General features: G+C 49.6%; 1 protein-coding gene across 1 annotated transcript; it reads left to right on the top strand.

Annotated features, from left to right (window-relative positions):
* On the top strand, positions 1–5197 carry LOC134377033 (zyxin-like). Its single transcript, XM_063095637.1, has 2 exons — positions 1–916; positions 4708–5197. The coding sequence occupies exons 1-2, from the start codon at positions 1–3 to the stop codon at positions 4839–4841; spliced, it is 1050 nt and encodes a 349-aa protein (XP_062951707.1). The 3' UTR covers positions 4842–5197.
* Positions 5198–15156: the final 9959 nt, after the last annotated feature.

The raw sequence follows: 15156 nt of genomic DNA, 5'->3' as shown, positions 1-15156 counted from the left end.
ATGGGACAAAATAACTCTACCCCTCTCTCCCTCACTCTAGATCACTGGAGGGACGTGAGAGCAAGGGCTCACAATCTGTCCGTGGAAATCAGAAAGGGAAAATGGCGGACCTTTTGTTCCTCCGAGTGGCCCACGTTCGGTGTCGGGTGGCCGCCGGAAGGAACTTTTAATGTTTCTGTTATTTCCGCAGTTAAAAGGATTGTCTTTCAGGAAATCGGGGGACACCCGGACCAAGTTCCATATATCGTGGTGTGGCAAGACCTCGCCCAGAGTCCCCCACCATGGATGCCGCCCTCCGTCAAGGTCGCTGTCGTCTCCAGTCCAGAGAGGCCATCCGCTCCTCCCCGACCCCCCATCTACCCGGCAACAGACGACTTGCTCCTTCTCTCTGAGCCCCCGCCCTATCCGGCAGCCCTGCCACCTCCTCTGGCCCCTCAGGCGGTCGGACCGGCGCCAAGCCAGGCGCCCGATATTTCCGATCCTGAGGGACCAGCCGCGGGGACCAGGAGTCGCCGTGCCCGCAGTCCGGCAGACGACTCGGGTCCTGACTCCACTGTGATTTTACCCCTCCGAGCCATAGGACCCCCAGCCGAGCCCAACGGCCTAGTCCCTCTGCAATATTGGCCTTTCTCTTCAGCAGATCTTTATAATTGGAAATCTAATCATCCTTCTTTTTCTGAAAATCCAGCAGGACTCACGGGGCTCCTTGAGTCTCTTATGTTTTCTCATCAGCCCACCTGGGACGATTGCCAACAGCTCCTACAGATTCTCTTCACCACGGAGGAACGAGAAAGGATTCTCCTTGAGGCCCGCAAGAATGTCCTGGGGGACAACGGGGCCCCTACTCAACTCGACAACCTCATTAATGAGGCCTTCCCCCTCAATCGACCTCAGTGGGACTACAACACAGCCGCAGGTAGGGAGCGTCTCCTGGTCTACCGCCGGACTCTAGTGGCAGGTCTCAAAGGGGCAGCTCGGCGCCCCACCAATTTGGCTAAGGTAAGAGAGGTCTTACAAGGACCGGCAGAACCCCCTTCGGTTTTCTTAGAACGCCTAATGGAGGCCTATAGGAGATACACTCCGTTTGAGCCCTCTTCTGAGGGGCAGCAGGCTGCAGTTGCCATGGCCTTCATCGGACAGTCAGCCCCAGATATTAAAAAAAAGTTACAGAGGCTAGAGGGGCTCCAAGATTATTCCTTGCAAGATTTAGTGAGGGAGGCAGAAAAAGTGTACCACAAAAGGGAGACAGAAGAAGAAAGACAAGAAAGAGAAAAAAAAGAGGCAGAAGAGAGAGAAAAGCGGCGCGATAAGCGCCAAGAAAAAAACTTGACTAGGATTTTGGCCGCAGTGATAAGTGAAAAAGGTTCTAGAGATAGGCAGACAGGGAATTTGAGCAACCAGGCAAAAAAGACACCTAGGGATAAAAGATCTCCTCTGGACAAAGACCAGTGCGCATACTGTAAAGAAAAGGGTCACTGGGCAAGAGAATGTCCCCGAAAGAAAAACGTCAGAGAAGCCAAAGTTCTGTCCCTAGATGACTAGGGGAGTCAAGGTTCGGACCCCCTCCCCGAACCCAGGATAACACTGACTGTGGAGGGGACTCCCATTGAGTTCCTGGTCGATACCGGGGCTGAACATTCAGTTTTGACCCAACCCCTGGGAAGGGTAGGGTCCAGACGGACAGTCGTACAAGGAGCAACAGGGAGCAAAGTCTACCCCTGGACCACAAAGAGACTTTTAAAGGCTGGACATAAACAGGTGACCCACTCCTTTCTGGTCATACCCGAGTGCCCCGCCCCTTTGTTGGGTAGGGACCTCTTAACCAAACTAAAGGCCCAGATCCAGTTTTCTGCTGAGGGCCCACAAGTAACATGGGAAGACCGCCCTACACTGTGCCTGACCCTGAACCTAGAAGAAGAATACCGGCTACATGAAAAGCCAGGTCCCTCCTCTATCGACCCATCCTGGCTCCAACTTTTTCCCACTGTATGGGCAGAGAGGGCAGGCATGGGACTGGCCAATCAAGTCCCACCAGTGGTAGTGGAACTAAGATCAGGTGCCTCACCGGTGGCTGTTCGACAATATCCAATGAGCAAGGAAGCCCGGGAAGGTATCAGACCCCACATCCAGAGGTTCTTAGACCTAGGGGTCTTGGTGCCCTGTCAATCGCCCTGGAATACCCCTCTACTACCTGTAAAAAAGCCAGGGACCAATGACTATCGGCCAGTCCAAGACCTGAGAGAAATTAATAAAAGGGTACAGGATATTCATCCCACCGTCCCAAACCCTTACAGCCTTCTGAGTTCCCTTCCGCCCAGCCACACTTGGTATTCAGTCTTAGATCTCAAGGATGCCTTTTTCTGCCTCAAGCTACACCCCAGCAGCCAGCCGCTATTCGCGTTCGAGTGGAAAGACCCAGAAAAAGGTAACACAGGTCAGTTGACCTGGACACGGCTGCCCCAAGGGTTCAAGAACTCTCCCACTCTCTTCGACGAGGCCCTCCACCGAGATTTGGCCCCCTTTAGGGCCCTCAACCCTCAGGTAGTGCTACTCCAATATGTAGACGACCTCTTGGTGGCAGCCCCCACATATAGAGACTGCAAAGAAGGGACACAGAAGCTCCTACAGGAATTGAGTAAATTAGGGTACCGGGTATCGGCTAAAAAGGCCCAGCTCTGCCAAAGAGAGGTCACCTATCTGGGGTACCTACTCAGGGGGGGAAAAAGATGGCTGACCCCGGCCCGAAAGGCTACTGTTATGAAGATCCCCGCTCCCACGACCCCCAGACAGGTCCGTGAATTTCTGGGCACTGCAGGATTCTGCAGGCTCTGGATCCCTGGGTTTGCTTCCATAGCTGCACCCCTGTATCCCTTAACAAAGGAAAGCATCCCTTTTACCTGGACTGAGGAACATCAGAAAGCTTTTGACCACATAAAAAAAGCCTTGCTGTCAGCCCCCGCTTTGGCCCTCCCAGACCTCACCAAACCATTTACTCTATACGTAGATGAGAGGGCCGGTGTGGCCCGGGGAGTGCTTACTCAGACTTTAGGACCCTGGCGGCGGCCAGTAGCTTACCTATCAAAAAAATTGGATCCGGTGGCTAGCGGGTGGCCAACCTGCCTGAAAGCGGTTGCAGCCGTGGCACTCCTTCTCAAGGACGCTGATAAGTTAACCTTGGGACAGAATGTGACTGTGATTGCTTCCCATAGCCTCGAAAGCATTGTGCGGCAGCCCCCCGACCGGTGGATGACCAATGCCAGGATGACTCATTACCAGAGCCTGCTGCTAAATGAAAGGATATCGTTTGCACCCCCTGCCGTCCTGAACCCAGCTACCCTCCTACCAGTCGAGTCGGAAGCCACCCCAGTACACAGGTGCTCAGAGATCCTCGCCGAAGAAACTGGAACTCGACGAGACCTGAAGGACCAGCCATTGCCCGGGGTGCCAGCCTGGTATACGGACGGTAGCAGTTTCATCGCGGAGGGTAAACGGAGAGCAGGGGCCGCCATCGTAGATGGCAAGCGGACGGTGTGGACAAGCAGCCTGCCAGAAGGTACGTCAGCCCAGAAGGCCGAACTAGTGGCTTTGACGCAGGCATTACGCCTGGCCGAAGGAAAAAACATCAACATCTACACCGACAGCAGGTATGCTTTTGCCACTGCTCACATTCATGGGGCAATATATAAACAGAGGGGGTTGCTCACTTCTGCGGGAAAAGACATTAAAAACAAGGAAGAAATTTTGGCCCTGCTAGAGGCCATTCACCTCCCTAAGCGGGTCGCCATTATCCACTGCCCCGGCCACCAGAGGGGAAATGACCCTGTGGCCACCGGGAACCGGAGGGCCGACGAGGCTGCAAAACAAGCCGCCCTGTCGACCAGAGTGCTGGCAGAAACTACAAAACCTCAAGAGCTAATCGAACCCGCCCAGGTTAAGGCCGAGCCAAGAGAGCTCACCCCTGACCGGGGGAAAGAATTTATTCAGCGGTTGCATCAGTTGACACACTTAGGACCAGAAAAGCTTCTCCAATTAGTAAACCGCACCAGCCTCCTCATCCCGAACCTCCAGTCTGTAGTTCGCGAGGTCACCAGTCGGTGTCAGGCTTGTGTCATGACTAATGCGGTCCCAACCTACCGAGAGATCGGAAAGAGACAACGAGGAGATCGACCCGGCGTGTACTGGGAGGTAGACTTCACAGAGGTAAAGCCTGGCCGGTATGGAAACAGGTATCTGCTGGTATTCATAGACACTTTTTCCGGATGGGTAGAAGCTTTTCCTACCAAAACTGAAACGGCCCTGACCGTCTGCAAAAAGATATTAGAGGAAATTCTACCCCGCTTCGGGATCCCTAAGGTACTCGGGTCAGACAATGGCCCAGCCTTTGTTGCTCAGATAAGTCAGGGACTGGCCACTCAACTGGGGATAAATTGGAAGTTACACTGTGCGTATAGACCCCAGAGCTCAGGTCAGGTAGAAAGAATGAACAGGACAATCAAAGAGACCTTAACCAAATTAGCCTTAGAGACCGGTGGAAAAGACTGGGTGGCCCTCCTTCCCTTAGCGCTGCTCAGAGCCAGGAATACCCCTGGCCAGTTTGGTCTAACTCCTTATGAAATTCTCTATGGGGGACCGCCCCCCATACTCGAGTCTGGAGGGACATTGAGTCCCGATGATAATTTTCTCCCTGTCTTATTTACTCATTTAAAGGCTTTAGAAGTTGTGAAGACCCAGATCTGGGACCAGATCAAGGAGGTGTACAAGCCCGGTACCGTGACAATCCCCCACCCGTTCCAGGTCGGAGACCGAGTGCTTGTCAGACGCCACCGACCCAGCAGCCTTGAGCCTCGGTGGAAAGGCCCGTACCTGGTGTTGCTGACCACCCCGACCGCAGTAAAAGTCGACGGTATCGCTGCCTGGGTCCATGCTTCTCACCTCAAGCCTGCACCACCCTCGGCACCAGATGAGTCTTGGGAGCTGGAAAAGACTGATCATCCTCTTAAGCTGCGTTTTCGGCGGCGGCAGAACGAGTTGGAGTGAAAACCCTCACCAGCCTGTGACCCTCACCTGGCAGGTACTGTCCCAAACTGGGAACGTTGTCTGGAAGACAGAGAAAGTCCAGCCCCCTTGGACTTGGTGGCCCATTCTTACACCTGATGTATGTGCCCTGGCGGCCGGTCTTGAGTCCTGGGATATCCCAGAAACCGATGTATCAACCTCTAAGAGAGTCAGACCCCCTGACTCAAACTATGAGAATGCTTATAGACAGATCACCTGGGGAGCCATAGGATGCAGCTACCCTAAGGCTAGGACCAGAATGGCAAGTTCCACCTTCTACGTGTGTCCCCGGGATGGCCGGTCCCTTTCAGAAGCTAGAAGGTGTGGAGGGCTAGAATCCCTGTATTGTAAAGAATGGGGTTGTGAAACCACGGGGACTGTTTATTGGCAACCTACGTCCTCCTGGGACCTCATAACTGTAAAATGGAATGACACAGAGCGATCATGGGGTGCCCTACTGGCAACCTGTGAAAAAACCGGCTGGTGTAACCCCCTTAAAATAAGTTTCACAGAACAAGGACGGCAATCCAAAGAGTGGATAATAGGAAAAACCTGGGGATTGGGATTCTATGTGTCTGGATATCCAGGCGTACAGTTGACCATTCGGTTAGAGATCACCAGCAAGCCAGCTGAGACAGTGGGCCCCAACTCCGTCCTTGCGAAACAAGGACCCCCTAACAAAAACCCCCCTTCCCCAACGAGGGAAGCGCCGCCCATCTCTCAACCCTCGGCGGCTCCTAGCCAAGTCCCCACGGTACTGGAGGGAAGTGTTGTCCTGAACACCCTGTCTCCCACCACGGGCGACAGACTCTTTGGCCTTGTGAGGGGGGCCTTCCTAGCCTTAAATGCTACCGACCCAGACGCCACAAAGTCTTGCTGGCTCTGTTTGGCCTTGGGTCCCCCTTATTATGAAGGAGTTGCCTCCTTAGGAGGGGCCTTCACTTATACCTCCAACTATACCCAGTGCCGCTGGGAGAGCCAAGGAAAGCTTACCCTCACTGAGGTCTCAGGACACGGGTCGTGCATAGGAAAGGTGCCCTCTACCCATCAGCATCTTTGCAATCAGACCCTACCCATCAACTCCTCCACGAACCATCAGTACCTGCTCCCCACCAACCATAGCTGGTGGGCCTGCAGCACCGGCCTCACCCCCTGCCTCTCCACCTCAGTTTTTAATCAGTCTAAAGATTTCTGTATCCTGATCCAGCTGGTCCCTCGCATCTATTACCATTCTGAAGAAACTTTGTTGCAGGCCTATGACGATCCTCACCCCAGGGTTAAAAGAGAGCCTGTCTCACTTACCCTAGCTGTTCTTCTGGGGTTGGGGGTCGCAGCAGGTATAGGTACTGGCGCATCCGCCCTAGTTAAAGGGCCCATAGACCTCCAACAAGGCCTAACCAGCCTCCAGACCGCCATGGATACTGACCTCCGGGTCCTCCAGGACTCAATCAGCAAGCTGGAGGACTCGCTGACTTCCCTATCGGAGGTAGTACTCCAAAATAGAAGAGGCCTTGACCTACTGTTTCTAAAAGAAGGAGGCCTCTGCGCGGCCCTAAAAGAAGAGTGCTGTTTTTATGTAGACCACTCAGGTGTGGTGCGAGACTCCATGAGAAAACTCAAAGAGAGACTAGATAAAAGACAGATGGAGCGCCAGAAAAACCAAAACTGGTATGAAGGGTGGTTCAATAGCTCCCCTTGGTTCACTACCCTCCTATCAACCATCGCCGGGCCCCTATTGCTCCTCCTTCTGTTGTTCACCCTCGGGCCCTGCATCATCAATAGGTTAGTCCAGTTCATCAATGACAGGGTAAGTGCAGTAAAAATTCTGGTCCTTAGACAAAAGTATCAGACCCTAGACAACGAAGACAACCTCTAAATTCGCTCTAAGATTAGAGCTTCCCACAAGAGAAATGGGGGAATGAAAGAAGTGTTTTCCAAGCTAGCCGCAGTAACGCCATTCCGCAAGGCCAAGAAATTCATAAAGGGGTGTGCGAGGTAGACTGATTTAGCTTATGCCATTTTTACTGTTTGAAAAGTGTTCTTGTTTAAAAGCCCCCCAACACCTGTGGTGAAAATTGAAGGTTAAAAATTGTGCTGTACTTAGAAAAATTTTAAGTTCTGCCTGCCTTTGCTGTTTCCCACCTATGCTGTCTCTGACTGATAACACCAAGAGCTGTATCTGGATGTATCTAGACAACCTAAGGAAGAAACCGCCCTGTGAAAGTTTTTGCTGTCCCTAAGTGATTAACTCGCTTCTTTCAGCTTCTGTTATCAGCTTGCACTAGGCCTCCCAGAGCAGTTTCCAGGGCGCCCTTCAACTGTTTCAAGAACTCCCACATGACCGGAGCCCACCCCTGGCCTTGTTTAAACCGACCAATTACCTTGCTTCTCGCTTCTGTACCCGCGCTTTTTGCTATAAAACAAGCTCAAAAACTCTACTCGGCGCGCCAGTCCACCGAGAGACTGAGCCGCCCGGGTACCCGTGTATTCAATAAAACCTCTTGCTAATTGCATCCGAAGCCGTGGTCTCGTTGTTCCTTGGGAGGGTCTCTCCTGACTGAGTGATTGCCCAAATCAGGCGTCTCTCATTGTGACAATATTATCACACCGTACCTCCTGAAGACGAGGTCCAGCTTCTAGGGGAGCTGGACAGGGATGTGAATTGAGCCATTTCAGGTGGGCTTCAGGGTAAGATTCTGTGGTTGATTAAAGGGTGACCCCAAAAAGATAGGTCCACGTTCTAACCCTTAGAACCTATGAATGTGATCTCATTTGGAAAAGGGTCTATGCAGATGTAATTAAGTTAAAATCTTGCTATGGTTTGAATATTTTTGTCCCCTACAAAATTCCTGTTGAAACTTAATTCCCAATGTAATAGTATTTACAGGCGTGACCTTTAGGAGGTGGTTGAGTCATGAAGACTCTGCATTCATGAATGGGATTAGGTGCCCTTATAAAAGGGTTTGACAGAGGAAGTTCACCCCTTTTTTGCCCTTCTGCCTTCTGCCATGTGAGGACACAGAGTTCATCCCCTCGGGAGGATGCCGCAACAAGGTGTCACCTTAGAAGCAGAGAGAGTGGCCTTCACAAACACTGGACCTGCTGGTGCCTTGATCTTGAACTTCCCAGCCTTCAGAAGTGTAGGAAACAAATTTCTATTATTTACGAATTACCCAGTGTGAGGAATTTTGATATACCTGCACAAGCGGACTAAGACAGATCTCAAGATGAGATCACCCTCTGTTACCTAGGTGGTCCCTACATCCAATGACCAGTGTTCTTAGAAGAGAACAGAAGGGAAGTGAGACACACAGAGGAGAAGGTAATGTGGAAAAAAAGGCAGAGATTGGAGCAACATGTCTACAAGCCAAGGAGCACCAAGGATTGCTCGCAGCTGCAGGAAGCTAGAAGAGAAAAGTTTCCTGCAGAGCCTCCAGAAGGAACCAACCCAACAAACACTCTGATTTTGGACTTCCAGCCTCCGTAATGGGGAGAGAATAAGTTTCTGTTGTTTATGGTACCCAGTTTGTGGTCACTTGTTATGGCAGCCCTAGGAAACCAATATAGATTAGAGCCTGGTAAGACTTTGAGTCAAACCAGGAAATCCCAGCAATCTACTGGCCTTGGGCTGAGGCTGGTCCTGGGTCATTGGTTAAGAGCCCAAGTCTTTCCCCAGGAACTGCATACTGATGGTAGAAGCTCAAAAAACTCCCTCATCCACTTGAGCCTTGATGCCCTTCTGGTCCCGGCCAGAGCAGGTCCAGGGTCTTATCGATGGTGGAGAGCTTCGGTGTCTGCTGCTGACTAGGGCTGAGGTATGCAGAAGCAGGCCCAAAGGTGTACATGGTGTTGCCTGTGATGAAGGGTGTGGTCTGACAGGTATGGATGGGGATGGGTGGCATGTATGCAACTGGCCCTGTCTTCATGAATTGTACCTTTAGAAGGAAGGATGCGAGGGCCAGGTTAGATTCAGCTCCTCTGACATGGAGATAGGGGGTGCCCTTCATCTTCTCCTGTCCACATTGATCCTGCTAAGCACCCCTGCACATGAGTGAAGGAAGCCAGGCACTGGGCCTGCAGAGGCCCTGGCTGAGGGACCAGATCAGAGCCCAGACAGAAATTCCTACTTGCAGCATCTTGGAGCCTGGAAAGCAGAGAAGCTGACGATAGGTGAAGTTCCTGGGACAACTGAGATCCTGGAAGAAAAAGTATATACACCAAATTCAAAGTCTCAACGTGCAGAACTAAAATTGAGATGTGGAGCCAAGAATCCATGATGGAGAAAAGTGGAGTTTGAAGGGGATGAGCAAGGAGAGTCCAAGGGTAATTAAGTCCAGATGTAATTAAGTTAAGAATCTTGCTATGATTCTTTAAGATGTAATTGAGTTAAGAATCTTCCTATGGTTTGAATGATAAAAACATTCAAACCATAGCAAGATTCTTAACTCAATTACATCTGCAAAGACCCTTTTTCCAAATGAGGTCACATTCATAGGTTCTGGGAGCTAGAACATGGACATATTCATGGACCTGCACTGCTGCTGACATCCTGGGGACTGTGGCTCCCCTATCCTTGGTGCATGACTGAGGGTAAGGGGATGCTGGTTTAAAAGGCAGCACTGACACCAACCAGGGAGCCCCAAGCTTAGCTAAAAGAGTCAAGCCATTCACACTGCTCTTTATTTGCAATGGGTAAAATGCTCCTCTCATCCTAAAGCCTCCCAACAAGCTCTCAGGGTCCACCTGGTAAAGACACTTGTCTCCAAGTGTGGGGAAGATGAGGAGCAGAGGGTGACAAAATGGGTAGCAGAAAAACACTCCAGATACTTTCTTTAGAGTCCAAACCCCTGTGGGCTCAGAGATTGAGGCCCTGCCCCAGGCACTCAAAGGCATTTACGGCAGGCCCCAGGGTAATGCAGTGCAGGTTTTCAGAGACTGGGGAGGGTTTTCCCAAATCACTCAGACTTGGGTTTGACCACCTGGCTCTCCCTGGCCTGAGGTATCTCTGAAGAAATGCCTAACTTAGTTCTGGGCCCTGGAGCCCACCACCAATAAAACTTCTGAGCAAAGCAAGGGGCCACACCCTTCTAACATAGATCCATTGTCTTTGAATGGAAAAAAACAAAAGAACAGGAGCAGGCCATACCCAGAGCAGGAGGAGATAGGGGTGAAGAATTGGGCTGGAGCCAACATTTAGCAACAGGGGAAGCAGCAGACTGACAGTGGGCTGCCTGAGATGATTCTGACTTTTATGTGACCCTCTGAGGATGTCACCATGGGCCACAAAGAGAAACAACTGAATCCTTTCCCCCCTGGGAGCTGCCTTACCCTGTAGGCTCTTTAGAGTTTCACATGCAGATTTGGGTAGAACAACAAAAATGCATACGCTCGTAACAGAAGTGCATTAATATGTAGGAAAGATCTGATCCAAATTGGAAAGTGGCATTTGGAAACTCTGATAAATGGCCACGCAGAACTTAAGATTCCATTTGGAAGCTTGATGTCAGGTAGCTGACCTGTGGGGTTTCCATGGAGGGCTCCTTCTTCCCAGGCTCTGCCACACACTGCTCAAAAATAGCATCCAAAATTACATCAACATACAGGTGTGACTTGTGCCCATCATAATGGCCAGTTCTTTTCCCCTCTAAATGATATTATTCAAAGCTGGCCAGGGTAAGGGGAAACGGACCCTCACATCGTACTGTTGGAGGAGTGTGAAATCGCATGGTCTCTGCATGGCAATTCAGCAGAATGTATCAAAAGCCTTGAAATTGTTTTTATCTCCTCACCTAGACTTTGCCTTCTAGGAACTGAGCTCAATAATATGGTTGCCCCCCACAACACATACACTCATTTAGCTAAAGAATATTCATTAAAGACTTTGATTTTATGGGAAGGAGAAAAATTAAAATGAAATAAAACTTCCCTGCTTCACCTTCCAGAGGGATGGCAAGTTCATCTCTGCAGCAGATGACTGACTATTTGACTTTGATGATCCCTGGCCTGTGACAGGGAAGGCCCTGAGCTGGTCTGTATGTAAGAGAATGAGACAAAAAGAACTAAATTACATAACAAAGTAACAGTAATAGGAACTCTAGAGTGTTGGCTGCTCAAGAGAAAGGAATTTGGGGGAACATGAGACAACAGAGAAGAGAGGAGATGGGAGGAAAGTTTGGGGAGACAGAGCAGAACCAAGCAATCTGGTGGCAGCATCCTGGACTTAGCAGACAGAGGCAGTAAAAAAGTCCTTGAGGCGGGAATAATGGTGTCTAATCTTCCTTTTTCCTTGCTGAAATCCCATTGTACCCAAAGCCTTTAATAAAGGTCATTATACAACAGACTTGTGGTAACTGTCCTCTGGGAAGTGAAGGAGGAGCAGCTTGCTCATGATTGAAATGGAGTGAGCCAGAAAAGGCTGGAAGAGCTAGGGAGGGTGATGGGAAGAGAGTGAGAGAGGATACAGTGGAGAGGGGAGCAAGAGTTTAGAAGTGCAGGTGGATGTGAGCACTGTCCTCTGCTCGCCCCCATGGCCCCGAGAGAGCCGGGGCCAAACTAACCTAGAAGAAATCACATCAAAGTGTTAGTGATGGTCTCTGGTCCATGAGATTACAGTTTTTGTTTTGTTTTGAATTTTCATCTTTGCCTATACGTGTTTTCAAAAACATTTTTTTTTTTTTACAAATATGCATTACTTGTGAAATTTTATAAGTCAAATTAATAAAATAAAAAAGTTTGCCGGCATGCCTGCATTAGGATTTAACACTCTGTGGGAGCAAGCAGACCTTGCCCACACCGTCTTTCTCTTCAGACAGAGGGAAAAAGGAAGCCATCAGCACCTGTCCTCTCCTACACCTGCACAGGACATTTGTTTGAGGTGTCTGCTAGGCTGGCCCCTCAGGCAGAGCCACTTTTGTTCTCCAGAAACCCCAGGGCCTGGCATCTGAGAAGACGAGCTGTGGCAGAGCCAGAATTAGCAGAACATTCTCTGTTCCCACCATCCTTGTTACTCTCACATTTTCTAGATCCAGTGTTCAAATGCCTTAAAGAAGATTCACAGGTAGAAGATAGACCCTTCTAGAAAAGTAAGCAGCCGTGCCTCTCAGGTATACACGAGGCTCCTGCTTTTATCCTTTTAGAAGATCCAAGGAGCCTACATTTCCACAGCAGCTGCCCTCACCCCTGATGGAAACCCCATTCGGTTCTCTGTGCTCTCTCTGGCCTCGTGAATCTTGGCAGAAGGCTGCTCTCCTACGGCGATGACTCCCATATTAATTTAAGTCTTTTTGAGACAGACTTGGTAATTAAAATGTGGAATAGTTTTTATCCCTTTAATTAAGATACAAAATGGGAAGCGTAATTTAATCTGGCCCATTGAAAATATCAGTATTATTAGCTCCATAAGTTGCTTCCATTAAAAATGACTATGTTAAACAATATTTTTTTTACTCCCACACTCGCTGGAGTTTTGGCATGTGCGCTGGGTTCTGAAACCACTGTGGGAGTTTGGCAACTGTCACCATATTGGAAAGGCACCAAATGGAAGCCAGAGCCATCAAGGACATCAGCTTTAGGACCCTGTTGTAGGTTGGGCATCCCCAGTAGCAGACCCTAAGAAGGATTTAAGTACAAGTAGTTTGTACAGAAGTACTTTTAGGGGAGTGAGGAAGTAAGACAAGGACAAGAGGAGAGTCAACTCAACATGAGCAAGTGAGCAGGCTGCTGCTGTGGGGAGCTGAGGGTAACCTCACTGGAGACACCAGGTCATGCAGAATACACCTCAGGGCTGTCCCACCTGAGGGATGAGGAAGCAGGGAGTTCATCCTGCTTCGACCAATTTCGACCCATCATTGACTGAGGGCAGCTCCCAGAGTGATCTAAGTACAGTAGTACTTCCAGTCTCCCTCTTGGGCAGAGACTTTCATTATTTCAGAGGGGAGCCACCAGTGTTGAATACAAGGGGTTATAGGAGATTGGTAAGGCACCAACAGCATTTGTGAGACACCCAAACTCTGACCTGGCAGCTGCACATGGCTGGGCAGAAAGAGAAAGGAAAACACAGAAGGGTGTCAATGACCAGCTTATTGTTAGTTTATTCCACAGCACAAAGAACAAAATCATGGACTGGCAGCCAGATCCCACACTTGGAAGTATCTAGAAAATGATAAGAATATGTGGGAGAAATGTCCAGCACCGTGGTCCAAAATCAGAGACAAATATGGGAAACAAAAACCATACAAAGACACAGATACAGGGAAGCAGAAGATACACACAAAAACAGATGTGGGGCAGATGTTCGAAAACAAAATTCAATACAGAAACAGATGTGGTTAAACAGAAGATACATATAGAAACAGGTGGGGGAACACAGAAGATACACACAGAAACAGATGTAGGGACACAGAATTTACTAACAGAAACAGATGTGGAACATGGAATTTACCCACAAAAACAGATGTGGGAAAACAGAAGATACCTACAGATACAGACATGGGAAATTAGAAGAAACACACAGAATCAGATATGGGGACACAGAAGATACCTACAAAAACAGATGCGGGAAAACAGAAGATATGCATAGAGACAGATGTGGGGACAGGGAAGATACTCAAAGAAACAGATGTGGGGAAACAGAAGATGCACGCAGAAACAGACATGGAGAAACAGAAAATACACAGAAGATATGCACAGAAACAAATGTGGGGAAACAGAATAAACCCACAGAAACAGATGTGGGAACACAAGAGATACCCACAGAAATAGATGGGAGGGGGACACAGAAGATACATGCAGAAACAGATGTGTGGAGACAGAGAAGGTACAGTCAAGGGCCCAGAGATGGGAATAAGGGGACAGTTCCAATATCAGTTCAGCTAGTTCAGTCCACAGGGAACTTCTCACCCACAGCCTCAGCCCTGCCCAGTGGCTGTCCCATGGTGAGCTGGGTGAGAAGTACCAGCTTCCTCCAGCTGAAGATGGAGAGGACAGTTGCAAATTTGATCCTCTGCTATGTGGGAGAACTGGTAGCTGGAAAGTGGAAATGAACATCATGTCTAAGGCAGAGTCTGTGAAGTTAGCAGCTAATCAGGAATGATACAGGGTAGGGAGCCAGCTAAAGGGGAAATTCTGAAGACAAGACTCTGAATACAGAGCTGTGTTGAAAACTAAGTGACAGAACCAAAGAAGTGGCTCCAGGAAGGAGGTTGGGGCATTAGAAATCCGAGTCAGGGAGCTGGAAGCAAATCATCCAGGTAAGGTTGAGCTTGGCTGGAACCCAGACTGGAAGATGTCAGACAAGGTGCACAGTCTTAGACATCCTTTGTCAGAGGAATCATGGTGGGACAGAAAGAGCCTAGCAGTGAGAGCCAGAACTCCTGGGGTTCATGGCCTGGCTCTACTGCTTAGCTGCTGAGTGACTCTGGGCAAGTGGCTTAGCCTCTCTGAATCTCTGCCCTGCATAGAATTCTGCGAAGGCTAAATAAGGTAATGTTGAAAAAAATGCACAGTGTAGTGTCTGCCCCACAGTAGGAGCCCATAAAAGTTACTTCTTGCCCTCGCTTTATCTTAGATTGTAAACTTTATAGCACTCTGAAGCCCTACTCCTTAAGGGAGCCCAATGTGGCAGCTCTGACTTGTGTGTGTGTGTGTGTGTGTGTGTGTGTGTGTGTGTGTGTGTGTGTGTGTGTGTGTGTGTGTGTGTGTAGGTGGGGTAGGAGGAAGTAGGTCCACCTTCTCTGCCCCAATTTCTCTGAATGTACCTGTCACACAAAAAACCAACTAGCTATGGACAGCAACTCCTTTCCTGCCGCGGGCATTTCCCAGACACATAAGGACACTGAGGCCAGCTGAGGCTGAGGGACATGCCTCTGGTCACACAGCTGGTGATTGTCAGAGCAAGCCACTGAATGCCCTTAACACTCTCTACCCTCCCTACCACCTGGCCCAGCCCCTGGAGACCCATCCTGGTTAGGCCAGTAGTCAAGCCCAGAATGTTATATTCCATGTAGGATATGTGGGTGTTTGTGTCTTTAGAACAGGCAATGGGGATTGGGGAGAAGGTGAATGTTAGAATCTCAGCAAAGCTTGCTTTTAACTGGAGGCCTT

This window comes from Cynocephalus volans, chromosome 4 (genome assembly GCF_027409185.1).
Source record: "Cynocephalus volans isolate mCynVol1 chromosome 4, mCynVol1.pri, whole genome shotgun sequence".
Taxonomy (NCBI): Eukaryota; Metazoa; Chordata; class Mammalia; order Dermoptera; family Cynocephalidae; genus Cynocephalus; species Cynocephalus volans.
Note: the sequence above shows the minus strand (reverse complement) of the source record. Positions and strands in the feature narration are given on the sequence as shown.

What these genes read in the sequence shown, in the direction of transcription:
- LOC134377033 (XM_063095637.1), top strand. Translation starts at nt 1, where the DNA reads ATGGGACAAAATAACTCTACCCCTCTCTCCCTCACTCTAGATCACTGG. An exon ending in GGACTACAACACAGCCGCAG is followed by an intron (nt 917 to 4,707) that starts GTAGGGAGCGTC and finishes ACTCATTTAAAG; the next exon opens with GCTTTAGAAGTTGTGAAGAC.